Below are 20,373 nucleotides of genomic sequence, written 5' to 3' on the forward strand. Positions count from 1 at the left end.
TATTACACAGAAATGACAAGGATTGAATTTACTAAGCTTGCGACTTCATGTATTCAACACACATCGTCTAGTATTTAATCCAATTTATCTTATTGTTTCATCCAAGTAATTGAAGATAAACTTCAAACGAAACTTTTTTAGACTAAAATCTGCAAAGACCTCTAATGTCTGCAAACTAATGACATCATTTTACATTTATTTCAAAACTTTCTTAACACACAGATTGAGCTTTTATTTGTATTCAGTTTAAAGTTGATTTTCTCTTGTAATTTACTGTCATTCTTTATCTCTTTCATGTGATCTCTTCTGCCAAATACTTCCGCGACATAATGAGGCTGATAGAATGAACGAATGGACGGAAATAATTGTGGTTCACAGAATCGAAGGAAATTGCTGTTCGCTAGATGAGGGCGGGTCATAAATTCCAATTATGACGGCTAGATGGCGTTGACAACGTTAAATCATAATATTTTTTGGGGCTAACTATGCGCCAGGACCCCACTTCCCTGGATACTATAAAAAAATCCTTTTACTTTTTTCGACTTAGGGGAGACAAGGAAAAATACTTGAATCAATACAGCCGATTCAAGTATTTTTATTCAATTGAATTCAATTTTAGACTTTGTCACATTGGAAAAGTAATATATGCGTAATTAATGTACTTGACTGTAATTTTAGACACTCTCGCATAAAATGGGTGTGCAATTACGACAGTATTTTCCACAAAATAGTGTTGATCCAACTGATTGCTTTAAAATTCTGATGGCTTTATTGTCATGAAATACAATCATTAAATTTTTGGAATACAAATTTCATTTATTCATGAAACAATTTGTTTGTTAATAAACTACTTTGAATTGTGTTTCTGTGCATGTTGTTTTAATATTTATTGGTCAAAAGTAATACTCGAACTCCGAAATGCATACGAAATTTGTTGTCTTTTAAACATACTGAAAATTAGTCGAATATCTCATGGCTGAGGGTCGTGGTCATTAAGTGGAATGAAACACTCATGTCGACATTCTTGGAAATATTGAAGGAGTGGTTTTCCTTCTCCATTTCACAGCCTAGATAATAAATTATAAAGGGCAGGTTTCCTCGTGATGTTTTCCTTCCCGAGATACTTGCGCCATTGAATTTAATTTCATCCTTTTTATCCAATAGTTTTCAAAGGATTTAAGCAAATTTATAATCGAAAATATAAATGAAAATGTAATTTGTAATGGAAAGTGTATAATCAAGCTGTGATTTGGGATAAACAATAATGACTTAAACTTTATCGAAAGCGTTTTAAAACCGCCACGCTCTGCTTTGCGATAATTGACTAATACGGTATATAGTATTAATTACTTTGTTAATTATTCATCTTATGTTTCGCCTTTTAAAAATTCACTGCATTTAGTCCGGTCCTTTTCTGAAAGGACCGGACTAAATGCAGTGAATTTTGGCAGGCAGGCTTGCGTTGGGATGTGTATCCAATACATCGTTTTATTATCATTATTTTACTTTTAAATATTTCAAGCAAGCGTGTTGAAAAATAATATGATTCGAACACGAAGTGAAATATTTCCAAATAGATTCCGCCAACAGTCAGTGGAATATTGGCTAAAAGTTATGACAAAATATCTGCACTTCGCGTATCGTTTAGAGAGTTTCGCTTGAGCGCGGACTTATCAAAGAGAAAAGATATTTTAACTGCTCTGTTTTCAAAGAAATATTTGTTTGAAATGTTAATACAATCCTTTATGGTTAAAGAAAAAAAAAATTGCCATTGACAACCTGCGTGGCGTAGTAGTCACCACGCCCGTTCGCTATCTAGAGGTCCCGGGTTGTAATAAAAAAATGACCCTTATGTTCACAGTGTAGCTGCAAATCAGATATTTTTTGATTTACACAATTCGTTTATGGCTGTGCGCCCTTGAGACGTCCCTACTGTTGCAACAAGTCATAGGCTACAATAACCGATTATCATTCAGGTGTATTACATGCCTATTAGCCTATTTATTGGTGTAAATAAAAAGAAATATCTAGCATTAAATAAAGGAAAACCCAGGAAGAGCTGGATCGTCATAAAAGAGACCTCTTTCATACGTCGAGTCTCTGTTTATTATTTACGCGCGTCGACAACTCGTTGACATAGTGTATGGTACAGTTCCGATGTTGCGGAATTTGGTTCGACTTTTTGATAGTTTTTATTACCTATTTATTTTCTCCCCTAGACTACAATTTCTGACGTGACGTAGGCGACGTTTTCCCGTACTGGAAGCAAGTACTTATCATAGACCAATACTTGACATTAGTCAGATTGGTATAGAAACTCATGTGTCACGAATAGTAGTCTAGGGCCTTTTAATCACAGACGTCTTAATCACTGGCTTCTTAATTGGAGAATTAATGCGAAAACCTGAAGCCAGAATTTCTGACAAGAGTCACGAGCTCGGCAATAAATCGGGCCCGTATGGTCATCAATACTGCCAAAGCTTGGCATCAATATTATTGTGGATTAAATGAATAAGAAACTTCTGAATAACGCGTCAATGGAGTCGTGACTTTACGTCGAAATATGAAAGGTGCCCGATGAAGCAGCGGAGACGGTAACCACACGTCTGCGTTTCACGGGGATTGCATTCTGACAAAGACAAAGGGACCCCAGCTCTTTCGAACAATCAGGGAATTTTTGCTCTGAGCTAGATTTCAAGGAAATTGTATCGCCATTAATGAAACGAATTTTCGCTACTATTTGAAATGTTTTATACAGACAATGTAATTACTCTCTTAGCTTTGTATTTGTGTGGATAATATTATGTTCTTTTGTTAATATTATGATTTGTAATTGTACGAGTATACTAAAGACCTTTATTGTTTTCTAAGATTTACCGCTGTGAACTTTTATCAAATTATATCAACAAAATGATATCAGTCTTCTGTAATTTATTTTTTTCATAATTTTCTTTCCACATTGATCTCGATTCTGGTAATTACATTAAAAAAAACACTAACATTATTAAAATTTAATCCAGTTCCTGAATATACAGTTATATAGTTTATTTAAAGAAGCCTTTTTAGAAATATCTACCAGCTAAAATTTTATGTAAAATATCATAAAAGTTGCCAAGTCAAATTTCAACAGTGCGTTCGCACTGGCTGGTTCCGATGGGGGTGTCTTAACTCTTTAAGATGCCACCCAATTACCTGAATTATTGAGTGGGCAACTTCTGAGGAGGGTACATGGAGACTTCTTAAAGATTAACTCAAGTTCGTGAGCACCTGATGACTTAGAAATTTCGTTGAGGGGCTGTTGTTACCTTGTTATGCCAAACGTTGCGTGGTTAGTATAAGTGCTTTTATTTATGGCAATGGAAAACTAGCTATGTATATCGAATCCTCCAAAGTTTAGCAAACTGTTCGACTACAGAGTGGAACCGGCTTAGAAAGTCCGGTTATAAAATTAAATGTAATCGATAATCAAATGTCACTTTATTGATTAATTTTATTTAAAGTAAGATTTAGTATTTTTAGTTCTCATTATAGTACTTAGTAATTGAAACGCTCTTTGCGAAACACTTTTTCCAAGATGTTGTGCGAGACCGAACGAATAATATGATTAATGATAATTTTACAGATATAGATCATATTAACTGTGTGATTTTCATAATTCCTTATAACATAATTACATCTATCCGATTTTAGGCGATTCATATCATTCAATAATTATATCTCTAATCCTAGATCAAAGTTTTTGTATATCTTCGTTAAGACACAAAATATTTTACCAATAGTGGGTCAATTTTCCATCGCTATCTGTACATAATTTCAAACTGCTTCAACCGTTAACATGGCAACAAAATGGAAGAGAACCAATTACCTCACCCGGCACTCGAACCTCAATCGATTACTGACTACGGGTTAGCAGGATCCACTACAGAATACACCACTAGACCCCCACAGGCTTTCCAGTAATGAGCTACTTGGAGCAAGTAACACTCCACAATTCGCAAGTCACTGGGTTACCTAGTGCCTAAGTAAGCGACGACAGAATCCACCACGACTCGATTCGACGACGCTGTGTGTATGAATAAATACGGCGATCACATTGGCTCAATGAATTCAAAGTAGTTAGCCCGCTCGGCCTGTGTTACTAGCGTAAGTCACTTTCACATTAGTCGGTCATTGTCGATTGGTGACCAAAAATATATTGTATTTCGTGCTCTTCCGTGCCTCGGAAAAACGTTAATCCGTTGGTCCCGGTTATATTTGCAGTCTTTAATACCCGCCAATCCGCAATAGACCCACGTGGTGGGTCATGGCTAATACTTCTTATCCATCTATAAGACACTACAGTGCCCCAGTATTTTGACGCCCTCAGTGGCGCAGTGGTAAAGTGCTTTCCTCTGAACCGAGAGGTCCCGGGTTCGATCCCCGGTCGGGTCATGATGGAAAATGACTTTCTGATTGGCCCAGGTCTTGGAATATTCATCCAATATATATATTATAAATGTATAATCCAATGTATATATTATAAAATTTAGTATCGTTGAGTTAGTATTCCATAACACAAGTCTAGAACTTACTTTGGGGCTAGCTCAATCTGTGTAATTTGTCCTAATATATTTATTTATAAAGATGTAAAGAGAGATGGTATCAGTCATACAAGTAAAATGCATTTAATTTGGACACGTCGCGCCGCATTACATTATCTTTCCGCTGACGTTGCTCATCTAGGACGCTGGGTGAGGGACTTATCATTAGCAGCGATCAGAAAATGCATGACTGCAACTGCGGTTAACCTTATTTTGTATTGTTTGCAAGATTTTCTAATTATTATTTTTGTCATCTGTGTATTCCTCATTGCATTGTAGGCAGTGACGGATGGAAGCTGGCTGAAAAAACAATTTTTTTTTTGAGATTTGGCTGTGACATTACTACTGGTCACTGGCCTGACGCCAATTGGGAATTATGTTGTTACCTGTAAAAAATATAAATAAAAATATCTTATTACCAGACAACAAGGTCCATAGAAGGGTTAGCAGTACATTACACTAAGTTAGTAAAATTTTAAAAACCTTTAAATCTAACATACGTATATTTTACACGTACTAGAAAGTTAGGCAATTATATCATTGCCTATGTTAACGTGTGAGTAACATGATCACCTCCTCCAGAGAACACCACAGCGGCGAAGAGTACCTGTCCGCTAGGGTGTTCAGGATGCTGTTGCAACCGCCACGCGATATGACGCGTCTATTGGCTTTCAAAGATGTTCTTATCCCTTAGCAGCAGCGTGCGACGCGACGATGTCGAGGAGTATGAGGAAGGTATGCTGTAGTCTTAACACCACTATGTTCGGAATTCTTAAAATAGAAAAGAAACCGGGAAAACGCTCAGATGAGTGAGTAAACAGATCACTGAACATTTGTAATTGCTAGAATCACTAATCGAACCCAATCACTAGTCCTTGTGTCCGAAAGCAAAGCAATTGGAGGTCTTGATCGAGTGTAAACACACCCTGATCCTGTATCAAACGAGGTATCCAAAACGTATTACACGAAAAGGGAAGGGGTTTCAAAGAAAATTAGCGACACCGTTGTAATATTCCCATTGGGGCCATTTGTATTAACAGTTTTGGTAAATAGTTTGGTAAACTGTAGTTGAAAAACTAAATTTTTTTTAGGAAACCAACAAAGTTTGTTTACAAGTGCCTCTATTAATTCGGCACTGTATTTTTTATAATTATTATTATGTTTCTTAAATCACTGCGTATGTACTCCAGTCCTTTCAGAGGTTTGCATGATGTTTGTATAAAGTTATATTCGTGGAAAATAAACGCGGGCAAAGTCGCGGGCAACAGCTAATTTCAAATAATAACGACTTTAGTTTAGGGAGCCCACTATTTATCTATGCATTTTGTCATGGCAGCCAGATGGAATTTCTACTTTATATTTCCTTTTATCGAGTGTTATCAGAACTAACACTGACCTGACTGTATATAAGGACCGAAACACATAAGGTCCGTAGAGACTTCATCACGCTTTGCCCTTAAAATTTTATTAACGATTAGCTACCCCCTTAACTTGGCCCTTAATGCAACTAACGGTGTTAAAGGATATAATTTGACTATGAAATTAGACCTTAATTAAATTAAATAGTTTCCTGTTTCGGCAATTGTTAATTTGGAGAAGTATCTTAGAATTGTTGCGATGAGTTTTATTTCCATTACTTGGGAATTAGTAAAGGTCTTTGTTTAAAGACGTTCATGGATACCTTTGTAGAAGGTTTCACGAGTTTCTATCAACAATTAGATATACATTTTTTATACTCTTTCACGTCTCCGCATGTTCCTGGTAGCGTTAGGGCTGTGACGCTGCGAATCCTGGGGTCAGCATAAAAAATTACCTGAAAATGTTCAAGATTCTGTTGTGATTCTACAACCGGCCGTCTGTCTGTCGTCAACCCTCCTTGGGGATGCTATTGTTAAACATCAGCTGCCTAGGCAGTGTCCTTTAGTCCCCTCGTACGATATCCACGGAAAGATTTTTATTTATTTTTATTTATTAGGAAGACCAACAGCCATACATACAAAATAGGTACTAAATTTAAGAAACATTCGGTCATTTAAAGGTACATATAAAAACAAAGCAAGAATAAAAGATTATCATTACCTCTAAAAAAAACAAAATATGAACAAAAAATACAATATACAGATTTATATGCTGTATAAATCTACGTTGCTTTTTTTTATTATTATTAGTGTTGATCAACAACCACATCGACCGGAAAGAAAAAGTTAGTAAGAAGACGTCTCAGTCTAGGGACAAATCAATGTCAGACGATACCCAGTTATGCCAATTTATTTTCAAAAGAAAAGAATTTAGCCTATAGTTGTATAGATACAAATTGGATATATTCTAGATTGGGCGCAAACGCTATATTATAATTTTTATACTCTTATTTACAAATTGTTACTCAAGTTACGCAGGGCATAAACATTCTGGCTATGCCACTTCCGCCTGGACTTAGGAGAAGAGACAAATCTAAGAATCAAAAGAAGAATCTAAGAAGAATTTTAAAAGTAGCGAGACTGATTGGATGCAAGCAAGTACAGGAGAAAAAATAGAAAAGCGGAACCTGGACCCTGACACATGATGGCCGATAATGAATCGAAAAGGGACGCAGAGGGATGGACAATAAGGGTGAGTTACACCAGTCAATTTTGATGTTGACTTTAATCTACGCGCCGCGCTATTGACTTTTATAGTGGCTTATTTTTGTGATTTTTCTGTATATTTTTCATTATGTTAGAAAGTGCACGGATCTACTTAAAACAAAGGTAAAATAGACTCTCAATACTGTTCATTATATATGCAAAACTGAAGGCACCACAGTCAGTGGCTACCTCTTGAATATTTATAGCACATCGAGTAAGTCGTGTTTAATCGAGCGAATTGAGTTTCAACAGAGAAATACCATAGAGTTTTTTAAACTTTCGCGCTTTGAACATACTGCATCCACCACCACAACTTCACACCGCAAATACTCCAACCTGGCTGCGACCACGGTGACTGCAAGTTCGTTCAAACGTCACCAACATTAAATAAAAAAGGTTCGTGCTAAGTCCCGTTAATACAATATGATGTAAATACCACATTACAAGGTTTATTTTAGCTTATGATACTCAAATTGTTATGGATTGATCATACAATATGATCTTTCACATATTCCAAGGCTTCCCTAGAATGGACTAGCGTTGCTGAACTATCGAAAGTTTCAATCGAAAAGGGCCATACTATCGATAGTATAATTATTGATTACAAAAACTATCGTATCGTATTAATTTGTAATATTAGACAAACTATCGATGTTATCGATACTCTAATCATTGCCACAGTCCACAATATTGTTCTTTGTTAACAGTATTACGCCAAAACCGGGTAACGGTTTACAGCACGCGTTGAGTATATACATCATGATCTCTCTGACAACAATAAAATATTGTAGCAAAATAACATTTTTGTTTAATTACTTATAAAAGAAATATTTAAAAAAATTCTTTACGTAAAAACACATCTATTTTCGCATGTTAAGGTCTGTAACTCACATGTCTACTTTGTATTCATTATATTAAATTCATTGTTCACATTTGGAGTTTAGCAAATTATGTAGGAAACGAATCCGCCACCACAAACATTGGATTAATAAGGCAACAGAAGTGCCACGACGCAATTATATACGCATTAAGCAATATGCAATATAGGTACATAGCTGCAACACTCTGATGGGTTCAGAGCTCACGCACATTCCATTTCAATTACGTAGTAGCACTGTATTGAGATCGTACAATAAATGGACACAGAAACGAGCACAACGCATCCTGAAGACAAAATCCATGAAAACATGAACAGAAAATTAGTGTCTTGTCTCTTTTTTTTCAACTTCAAAAGTCAGGATAGAGTATCTAGACCAATGTAGTGAGTGACTGTTTGTATACAAACTCCTATGCTAATAGTATCTGTCAAAATCTGTCTGTCTGTCATGCTTTCACGGCTAAACTACTAGGACAATGTTGATGACCAAGGTCATACATAGGCTACCGCGGACAACAGCTCTTACATTAAATAAATAAATACATGTGTGGGTCACAGAAGACCAATGACAGTGACGGCCTATCTTTCTCTTTTCCTCCTCTTTTACTGATGTCAGATTTTATTCATATCGCCTAAAGGCATCTGACATGACTTTTACGACTACCGTGTTAGCGGCAAGTAATCGAACACACTAGTGAATTTAAACTGGAACCAGTGTGCAGGTTTCCTCATAATGTTTTCCTTCACCAGGAGCAAGTGGTAGTCTATAAAAACTACTAGACATGTTTCAGAGGTATACGAACTCATGAGGCACGAGTAGGATTCGAACCTGGGACCTTTCGATCACAGGCAGACCTTAAACACTTGACAACCACAGCTTCAAGCTTCAATAAATATGATAGCTTTTCTATTTTCTTTACGAGTGTTATTCAAAACTCTGTGCCCGTCGCCGTAGGCGTTCCACGTAATTCCACGGGATTCCTGTTATGGTAAGTTGGCAATATTAATTACTAAGTTTATACATACGTGTACCAAGTTACGCCTATGTAAGTTTGAACAACTTTGCCTATGGCATTTGATATTATGTATGGAAAATTAATTTAGGTATTATATCTTCGATTTAAAAAGATCGAGACTGAGAAGCCAAAGAAAGGTATTTTTATTTGAATGAGATCCCGTTTACATTCTCTATTTAACAATAGAATTCCCTTAATTTAAGCTTAAATCAAAAACAAATTATTTATTCAGAAATAAAGCCTTCACAGGCACTTTTTCACGTCACATTCTAAATGAAATAATATTTACCAAAGCTACAAACTACTAACATTTCTGAACGACCACTGCTGAGAGGAAATGCTAAAAGAAACTCATTCAAACAGTGTTGGTCCCTATAATGCCAGAAGGGCTTACCATTTTTTAAATATACATATATGTATCATTTTTTATCAGTAATATAACAATGTAAGTATGCGATATGTATTTTATATGACATGTATATTTGTCAAAAGGTATATTGAAATAATATTATAATTGTGAGCGAGTGCTGATGAAAAAAAAAAGTATAAATTATCCAAATGTAAAACGTTTAATAAGAAAGCATCATTTCTTCTAAAGAAATTACGATATTTCACGAGAATATCTTCACTGCATCTTCAGTCAACAGTTTTAAAGACAAATTAGCAAAACTTCAAAACACACACGCGTCAGCTTAATTAGTTGTCGTAAAGTGACTACGTGTGTAGCTGCAAGCAACACGTAGTCACTATCACTACATGGTATAAAACAAAGTCTGTCAATCTGTCACTGTGTACGCTTAGATCTTTAAAACTACGCATTGAATTTTGATGCGAGTTTTTAATTGATAGAGTGATTCAAGAAGAAAGTTTAGCAAACTTTAAGTTTAGTTTTAAGATGTTTTTAAGTATTATGTTTTATTTATTTCACGAATTACCAGTTCACACTGAGCCTTCACGACATCGGAAAAAGAATTCCCATCATTTACACAAACATTCCTTAACTTCAGTATGTATTTCACAAAATTACTGCGATAAATATTTCGATTATTTCCAATTTTCCACGAGATCTTTAGTAAATGAGTACAATTATAGTCACATAAATAACCTTAAGTGGTGTTTAATTTAGATGATTAATGAGAAGGGTAATAAATTAACACAGGACAATTAGGAATAATGCGTAGTATTATTGATACACATTATATGTATCTTGACAAATGATATATCTCTAATTAAATTACCCGTTAGAAAATAATAAGTAGGACAGTATACCATAGTAGCAGTTAAGCCACTTTCGCAATGGTCGTTGTTCAGATGGGTGACCAAAATACAGAGTGGTTTGTGAACATTTTTTTTCCTATTTTGAAGGATAAATGATGACAAATACAGATTTGAGTATAAATGGACCTATAATTTTTTTTTTTTGTTTTGTATTGCTTTTTACAATTTTTGTACCAATTTATGACCGACTCTGATGAAGTGTGTTTTTGCATATTTTTCTGTTGCATGGAAGTTATAAATGCTAACTGTTAAGTTCACCACGAATAAATAATTAAGCCTGCAAATGATGAACGATATATTAATATACTCATTATTTTTATCCTATATTTTATATTTACCAAATGAGTTTATAATATCCAAAATTATAATGAATTCATCAATCTTCAATTCATGTAACAAATTACTTCCGAGTATTCATTTATTATGTTAAGGCATAACTGTCATTATGCGGACAATATTACATAATTATATTATTTAAAAATTGAGAAAATATATTTTTTGTAGGAATATTGTACTTTTGTGACAAAATAAACTAGTGATTTTCGGACAACTTGATATTTTATTGGCGGCAAAACGAACGCTACAGATGACAAAGAAAGTGACAGATGGCAATAGACATTGAGTCATAGATAAACTACAACTGATTGGTTGCGTTTCATTTCATCCAATAGTTTTAAGAACCTTCTTTGTCGTTGTGAAAATAATATCTATTTGAAGTTATTATTTTACCAACGACAGTTTGTCTCAATAAAAACTTATACTTGTAACAAAATTAGTTCATATTATTTCAATCAATGTATTTATCTATTAAAATCTGAAATGGAGATATTTTAGTTTTATTTATGTAATGAAGTATTTTTGTTGTATTTTATTTACAGTATTATATATTTCACTCGTCATAAAAAATAGTAAAACTAAATAATTAAAGTTAAAACTAAATAAATTAAACTTACACTACAAATTTTCAAATTAAATATTTACAAAAATATCAGTCCAGTTTTTATTTATTTTAATTAAATAATTTTATTACCTGGCTCAGTGACCGATGAGCCTTAATTGGTCGAAAACAATTCAAAGTCGCATGGTTTCTGTTCAGTCGATTCAAAATGGCGTTAGCTGTGATATGTACTACAATATTGCTGATCGTCCATCCTGCTATGTTGATGGATATGAAGAAAACTTCAGACAAATATGTATGTATATAAATAACCAATGAACTACTAAAGTTATAATCTTAATTACAATAATTCCTATTGTAATTAGTTTAAGATTATTGTAACACTTGGTTGGCAAATAAATAATTAGTTAATTATGAAATAAAATATACATAAATTCTTGCATATTATAAAACGAATTCCTCTGCCGCGTCTGTCTGTCTCTTTCTTGTTCGTGATAAACTCAAAAAATACTGCACGGATTTTCATGCGGTTTTCACCAACAGATTCCTGAGGAAGATGTTTCCCGAGCGACGCCGGGACGGGCCACTAGTATAATATATAATATAAAGTCATTTTTTTAAACTATAGAATCTGGAGTTTTAGAATCGATGAAAAAAATAATATTATAATCGATGAAAAATATAATAACAAGCTTTCATTTTCTTTCACCTGTACCGATGTCTGTAATCAAATTTTGCATATTTTTATAGCTACTTCCGCTTGACCTACCGCGTTTATGTTTCGCTTCAGTCTACATAAACTGATGCGAAATTTACTTTACTATTTACGGAAGTAGGTATAAAAACATGCAAAATTTTAATTGTCATGTGGCAATGCATTATTATAAGCGAGACGACATCCAAAATCAGTTCCCGTGGAGGAGAACCTCCTCGCTTTACTGCACGAACATTATTTTTTGTTACGCCTTGTATACAACATGATCTCTCGGCAATAAAAGCTTGCGAACCGATATCATAGACACAGGGTCGCCATGTATTATCAACGTGTATTTGGAGAAAATAAATAACTAATATTCCTGCAGTTTTTTTCGTTCTACAGTCTATTTTCAATCGACTTGTGAAAGGTTCGTCAAGATATTTTTTTATTTCCTCCCTTTTTCACGCAGGGCCCATTTAAAATAGGAAAGGTTGAATCCGAATTATGTCACGGACCGAAGTTGTTGGACCAAGCGGTGGTTTCTGCCGCAAATTTTAGACACGAAAATGACGTCATTCTTGCCACCTTCTCTTATAATGTTACCGAAGCCGCAAAAATGAATGAAGTAAGTTTTATGCCATGGTGATGTCGAATTAATGTCAATGTTCAACACATCAATAAGATTTTGAGGGTGTATGTATATTTGTTTCTCTTTCATGCAAAATCTACTGGACGGATTGTTATAAAATTTGGTACACAGGTACTTTTTACTCCGAAATTAGCAGCAGCAGACCCGAGCAGAGTGGGACTGAGAAAGTTTATGAAATTATATCGATCATATAGTTATAGTTAATATAATTATAGTTAGTATAATTATATAATACTAACCAATAAAAAAAACTAGATATTAGGCAGACATAATAGATCAAAATTTTTTAAAGTTATTCTGAAATACATAAATTTCTTGTACTTATTTCTAATATTTACCGCAATAATTGAACAAGATTTGACGACCTCCATAGACTAAATTATCTATAGTAAAATTAGTCATCATGCTGTACTGCTACACTCGAGAACCCAGGTTCGATCTACGAATAGGTCTAGATGGAAATAGATATTTTTCAAATTAACCCCATTCTTGGATGTTTATCTATTATACATATGTTTTAAAATATAGTATCGTTGAGTTATTACCCCAAAACACAAATCTCGAACTTAATTTGGAGCTGTGTGGTTTGTCTATATATATATATATTTTTACACATTTTTATTTATTCATAGATTACAATCCCTATATAGAACCGCTTCCTGTATGTGAATATTGTGTCTTGTCAGCAATAAATGAATTTTGATTTACAGATAAAAATCACCGTATACAATATGAAAGACAACAAGAAAAGCATCATGTGGAACTACAAACTGACAGAGCCTTGCAAGCATTTCGCTGTTAGCGCTGCATTAACACAAAACCTTCATATGAAACCTGATAGTTGCATTGCTAAAGTGGTAAACATTCTGAATATATACCCCTCATAAAATAAGTTAAAGCTAAAACATGTTTTGTCACTATCGGACTTTATAATATATGCCATTGACAGAAAGTGAAAAAACATTATTATGCTTCAAGTATGTTTTAACTGTTTTATGAATAACAAGGATGGTCATTATTCTATGAAGCCCGGGTTCAGCGCAAAAAATAATAATAATTACTTCGCTGGCCCAGCGTTTTAAAAAAAATCTTGCCCTAAAATTCAAATATCTTTCACTGTTTTATATTATCTGTGCCACTATTGGCAGTAGTGTCTATCAGTACATACATAGCCAAACATCCCATTCCCAACTACCTAATATTGGTATTTACATATGAAATTGCCGTTTTGTTGTACTGGCCACTTTAATCACAAATTTCTTCTCTTCGGTTAGGAATTCCAAATTCAAAATTATACAGCTATTTACACATGTATTTGTGTTTTGTTAACCGTTAGTCATTTGTTTTTTTTTTTTCTTCTGCTTTTTCTGTTTGCGTCACTCAGTTTACAAAATGGAAAACTTGAAATATCGCGTTATTTACGAGTACGAGTTCCACCGTGGCACCAGTGCTGCGGAAACAGCTCGAAGGGTTAATGATGTGTATGGCGGTCGTGTCGCAAAAGAAAACACAGTGCGTTTTTGGTTCCAACGTTTACGTTCTGGAAATTTCGACCTGCAGAACAATTCCCGTGGACGGCCGGAGACCTAGTTGTTAATGAAGAATTGAAGGCTATTGTGGACGCGGATCAAACCACGTCCGAGTTAGCTTCAGGCTTGGGTGTTAGTGATAAAACTATTTTAATCCACTTGAAACAAATTGGGAAGATTCAGAAACTTGAAAGGTACCTCAGGAATTGAGTGAAGCAAACCGGCAAACGCGTGTCGACTGCTGCGTTACATTACTTAACCGGCGCAATAATGAAGGGTTTTTAAATAATGGAAACCAAAAACAGGAAATAATGATAACACACCAGTTTGCGAGGCAAAAAAGCCAAGCAAAGTGCACCAAGTTTTACAATGTCAGACCCAAACAAACGTAACACAGAGAAAGAAAAATCCATCAATAAGACAGGACGAAACAACCTCCTTAGAGGATTTAAGTATAATTGAAGATACTGCTTACCAACAAAACCTTGACAGCACACAAAGAAATATAAGTACAGAAATAACCGTACAAATGTTAAGTGACGTTATCGTCCAAAAGCTCCAGGAAAATAATACGAGTATTATAGCACAGATACAAAACACAATCCAGACTGAAGTACATAAAGCTGTTAATGAATTAAAAAATGAATTAAGAAATGAATTTAAAAAGGATACAGAATACTTAAAGACGGAAAACAAAAATAGGAAAATTGAAATAGATCAACTTCAGGGAAAAATTGAAACACTAACACAGGAATGCATATTACTAAAAAACGAAATGAGCAAATTAGAAGTAAAAATCGTTCCTACAGGAGAATACACATCTGAAAACAACTGTAAAAAATTTGTTTTATACGGACTTGCGGAATACTACAAAGAACCAGAACATAGCCTGCATGATAGAATACACAGAGTGTTTCAAGACTTGCTACATGTCAACCTGACCGGCTATATCGAAGAAACACGCAGAATCGGCAGATATAATGGAAACGGAAATCGCCCACTTGTAGTAGAATTAATAAGTAAACGTATGGTCAAATATATACTGGACAACAACCACTACTTTCAAGGCACAGGTCTATCAGTTTCGGATTATCTGGACAATAATAAGAGGAAAGAGCGAAAACTCATGCGTGAAGAAATGATGCTAGCCCGACAAAGGGGATCTCATGCTATAATACGAAACAACGAACTATTTATAGATGGCGAAAAAATAAACCTTGAACATAGACTTCACACAAATCTTAACGCCAAGGAAAGTACCTCAGCTACCCTGAAAATACGAACGGAAAAAGAAGGAATAGATCAAAAGAAACATCAGCATAAAAACAACAACGACGACAACCTTCCGTCTCAAATCTATAGCAATAGTTCCTTTCGCAAATACCAATCTACCTCTTCAAATTATCTATCAGAATATGCAGAGCGTCTGCAATAAGCAAGAACAACTAGAAGCTTTCATAGACAGTAACTCGACCTACCAAGCAATATGTATATCGGAATCATGGATAACCCAAGAAAAACAAGACCTAATACACTTCACCGGGTATAAAATGGCAGGATCTTTTATAAGGAAAAACCAAGCAGGAGGAGGAGTATGCATACTGCTGCAAGATCATATTGAATACAAAGAAAAGCGAGATATCACAAATCTGTCTCTTCAGTATCGAGTGGAAGTATGCGCAGTCGAACTTGTAAAGGAAAATTTAATTATAATTCTTTTATATTGGAATGGATTAGATGAGGCCGCGTTTTACAGTCGCTTAAAGTTAATACTTAATCTTATAAATAAAAAATACTCTAAGTATAATATAGTCGTCGGCGGGGACTTTAACATAAATATTCTAAAGCGTAACAATAAATGTCTCAAACTTTTAAATCTAATGTCAGAATATAATTTTAAACAACACATCAACAAACCAACGCGTATAACAAAGACAACTTCACGCTGTCTAGATCACATATATACCAACTTCGACGATAAATTTATTATTCAAACCTCTGTAGAAGAGTTAGGTTTTTGTGACCACGCATCTACAAGTATAAATCTAAAAATTCCACAGCAAAATATAAATAACAAAACATGCTGGTATACCAAAAAACGGTTATATAATAATAAGAAAAACATATCAAATTTTAGACAAAAATTGAGTTCGATCGAGTGGAAGAACGTATTAAAACCTAATGTAAATATAAATACCAACTATGAAATATTCCATAATATATTAGATAAATTACTTAACGAAAATATACCAAAAATAAAAATAAAACTAAGAACAAACTTTAACAAATATTGGATAACAAAAGGTATAAAAATATCTTGCAAAAATAAAAGGTTATTAAAAATACTCACTCAAAAAACGAATAGTCCTATTTTAAACCAACATTACAAATCATACGAAAAAACATTAAAAAAATGTATTACTTACTCTAAAAAGTTGCATTATATAAATAGAATTAAATTAGCAAACAATAAGACGAAAGCAATGTGGAATATAATAAAAGAGCGAACGAATAAAAATAAATCTAAAGAGAAAGTAAACATTAAATTAAAAATCAATAACGCGGAATTTTCAGATCCACAACAAGTATCAAATTCTTTTAATAATTTCTTCGCGAGTATAGGCGACCCTGACCATACACCAGGCAGCAGCCGCCCGCGCCCGTGCGGTCGCTCAGTTATAAGTCCATCCGAAAATAGCATGTTCCTCGCCCCAGTAACTCCGCAAGAGGTACAAAAGGCCATAAAGAACTTAAAAAACAAAAAAAGTTTCGGAATTGATGAAATACCACCTTGTTTGTTTAAAGAATGCTATGAAGAATTAACTCAACCACTAACATTACTTATAAACCAATCTTATAGCGAAGGTATCTTTCCTAGCCTTCTAAAACAAACAATCATTAGGCCAATTCATAAAAAGGACAAAAAAAACGACCTAAATAACTATCGTCCGATAGCCCTTCTTCCAACCGCTTCGAAAATATTCGAAAAAATTATCTGCGATCGTGTTTATAAATTTTGTGAGAAATACAAATTATTTGATGAGTGCCAAAATGGTTTTCGCAAAAATCGGTCCACCACTTTGGCTGTATACAAGTATATGCGGGAAATAATAAAGATTTTAGAAAATAAACAATACGGCATTGGAATACTATTGGACATGACTAAGGCATATGATAAAGTCCAGCATAACATACTATTGAATAAATTATACGGAATAGGAATTCGCGGTACTGCACTAAACTGGTTTGCATCCTACCTACAAGACAGACAGCAGTACGTAGAAATCGAGTACTATGACTATAACACGAAGGAAATACAAACAATTCGTTCAGAAAGTAAAACTGTGAATGCATCTATCCCTCAGGGAAGTGTAGTCGGATGTCTTTTGTTTCTCATTTACATAAACGACCTACCAAAAGTTATAAAAGAACCGTGCGTCCTTTTTGCAGACGATATCTCTTTGCTCACGTCATGTAAAAATGGGACTAATATTCACAATAAATTACATTCCATACTTACCAATACTTCAAAATGGCTGAACGAACATAACTTGGATATTAACTTCAAAAAAACAAAAATTATGTGCTTCCACCCTCACCAAAAAAAGCCACTAAATATAAACTTTGAATTTAATGGAACTAAAATTGAATGCGTAAATAATTTCACTTTGCTCGGTTTAGATATAGACAATCACGTAACATGGAAAACACATATAAAAAAAATTCATTCCAAATTATCCAGTTTTGCGTACGCCCTTCGTGAAGTAAAGAAAACAACTAATATCGATGCATCTTTAACGATGTACTATGCTTATGCCTATGCCTGGCTTAATTACGGTATTATTCTTTGGGGAAACAGTCCAGACGCGCACACCCTACTCACCATGCAAAAGAAATTAATAAGAATACTTGCAAATATCCCACAATATGAAAGCTGTAAATCATATTTCCAAAAATATAATGTGCTAACAGTACCTAGTGTGTATATATTTGAAATAGCTAAATTTGTTAGGAATTATCCGGAATATTTTACAAAACTAGGTGACCTAGAAAGGAGATACCCACAACGACATAAAAATAAATTAGTAATGCTAATAAACCGTCTTCGATTAAATTCAACAAGTACGTTAATAATGTCTATAAAAATTTATAATAAATTGCCTAAACAACTGACAGAGGAAAAAAAGGATAAATTATTTTTGAACAAATTAAAACAATACCTTATAAATAAAGCATATTATAGCGTCAATGAATTTTTAAATGAAAAATTATAAACAAATATGTAGGTTCGATATATAAAATTATTTATTTACTTATTTAATTATAATATCAAATGAAATATAAGATAAATACTGAAATAATTATTTAATTTAATATTATTATTTGAGTGCGACCTCCTCTTTTCTAACCATTTGCTGTGCCCGACAGGGTCCATAAATGTTCTAAAATGTATTGTTGTGATCTTATGTACTTTATGGTTCGCAATAAAGTATTGAGTATTGAGTATTGAGTATTAAATCAAATCATTACCTCTACGATAATCGGAAATGTTCATCGCAATGGCTGGACCCTGGTCAGCCAGCCAAATCCTGCCCCAAGCGAAAATTGACCCAAAAAAGTTACTTGTAAGCGTTTGGTGGACTAGTGCCGGAGTCGTTCATTACAGTTTTCTCAAATCCGATTACGGCAGACGTCTATTGTCAGCAATTGCAAACTATGATGGAAAAGCTAGCTGCTAAACAACCGAGGCTGGTCAATCGCTCAATGCCACTGCTGCTTCACGACAACGCTAGACTACATACTGCACAACAGACGGCTACCAAATTAGAGGAGCTTCAATTGGAATGTCTAAGACATCCACCGTACTCCCCGGACCTTGCTCCAACAGATTACCATTTTTTTCTAAATTTGGATAACTTCTTTCAAGGGAAAACAATTGAACTCCGATAGGGCAGTCCAAACCGACTTCAAAGATTTTATTGATTCCCGTCCGAATGGTTTTTTTAGTAAAGGGATCAATGTCTACCTATGAGATGGCAAAAATGCATAGATAATAATTCAAGGTTAAGGTTCTTACTTTGATTAAATAAATATATAATATTAAAAAATATTCGACTTTTTGCTCCTTCTATACCAAACGACAATTTCATATGTAACCTAATATTATAAATGCGAAAGAAAGTTTGTTTGTTACCTCTTCACGCATTATCTACTGGACCGATTGTTATGAAACTTGGTACACGGGTATAATTTTATAATGGAATGACACATAGGGTACTTTTTATCCTGAAATTCCCACGGGAGCGAAGCCCCGGAGCAAAGCTATTACGAAATAAACATAAATCATGTTTTTCTCATTTCAGGGTGTCTACAATTTCGACGTTAACGTCTCAGATGCCGTGCACAAGTTTTACGGGGATTCTTTTTTTTATGGCGATTACATGTTCAAGCTGGTTAGCCTGTCCAAAAATGGAAATCTAGGATGCATGGTCATGCGCCAAGTTTTTGAAAAAAAGGATTGAAAAAACATTCACCATTTTTAAATTAATAATATATTTTATTGAAAAAAAGTTTTTTTTTAAGCTTCATTATTCCACTGCTGGGTAAAGGTTACCCCCTACCATCTTCCAAACGTATGTATAAAGATCTAAGACCAGTTTTTCTCGAACGACAATCAGCGAACTAAGCTATGTGTTCCTTTATCGCCTCGTACGACATCTACGGGAGGATTAGTGTTTCTATTCTAGGGCGCCCAGCCCACTCTCTCTCTGTCTCTCATCTGAGCGTGTTCCCGGTTTCTTCCTTATCCGTTGAGCGTCGGAACCCACGGTCCGATACGCTACAACAGATCTTTACCTAAAACAGATATTTTCAAATATGCATGCACCTATAAACCCATTATATATAATTTCCCAATGCCTATTTTATTATTCAGTAAAAGGTTTTGTTTATAGAATAAAGCGAAACTAAGCTAAGTTATGGTTGTTACTAGCAACCCGTCCCGGCTTCGCTCGGTTAATACCATAATATATTATACATCTAAACCTTCGTCGGGAATCACAATACGCTACAATAGATGAATATCGTACAAAAATCAGCCCGGTAATTTGTGCGAATGCGGCTGCCACTAAGTAGAGGGGGCACGTAGATGTGCAATAAGTTACAACTTGTACGTTACGATTACGAAGCCTAAAGCGCATCTGATATATATATCGTATATATATC

At 34.4% G+C, this 20,373-nt stretch overlaps 1 protein-coding gene across 1 annotated transcript; it reads left to right on the top strand.

Annotated features, from left to right (window-relative positions):
* Positions 1-11,481: 11,481 nt before the first annotated feature.
* Positions 11,482-19,670, top strand: LOC128674365 (uncharacterized). Its single transcript, XM_053752860.1, has 4 exons — positions 11,482-11,568; positions 12,440-12,595; positions 13,330-13,476; positions 19,512-19,670. Exons 1-4 carry the CDS (start codon positions 11,482-11,484, stop codon positions 19,668-19,670), a joined length of 549 nt encoding a protein of 182 aa, XP_053608835.1.
* Positions 19,671-20,373: the final 703 nt, after the last annotated feature.

This window comes from Plodia interpunctella, chromosome 12 (assembly GCF_027563975.2).
Source record: "Plodia interpunctella isolate USDA-ARS_2022_Savannah chromosome 12, ilPloInte3.2, whole genome shotgun sequence".
Classification (NCBI taxonomy): Eukaryota; Metazoa; Arthropoda; class Insecta; order Lepidoptera; family Pyralidae; genus Plodia; species Plodia interpunctella.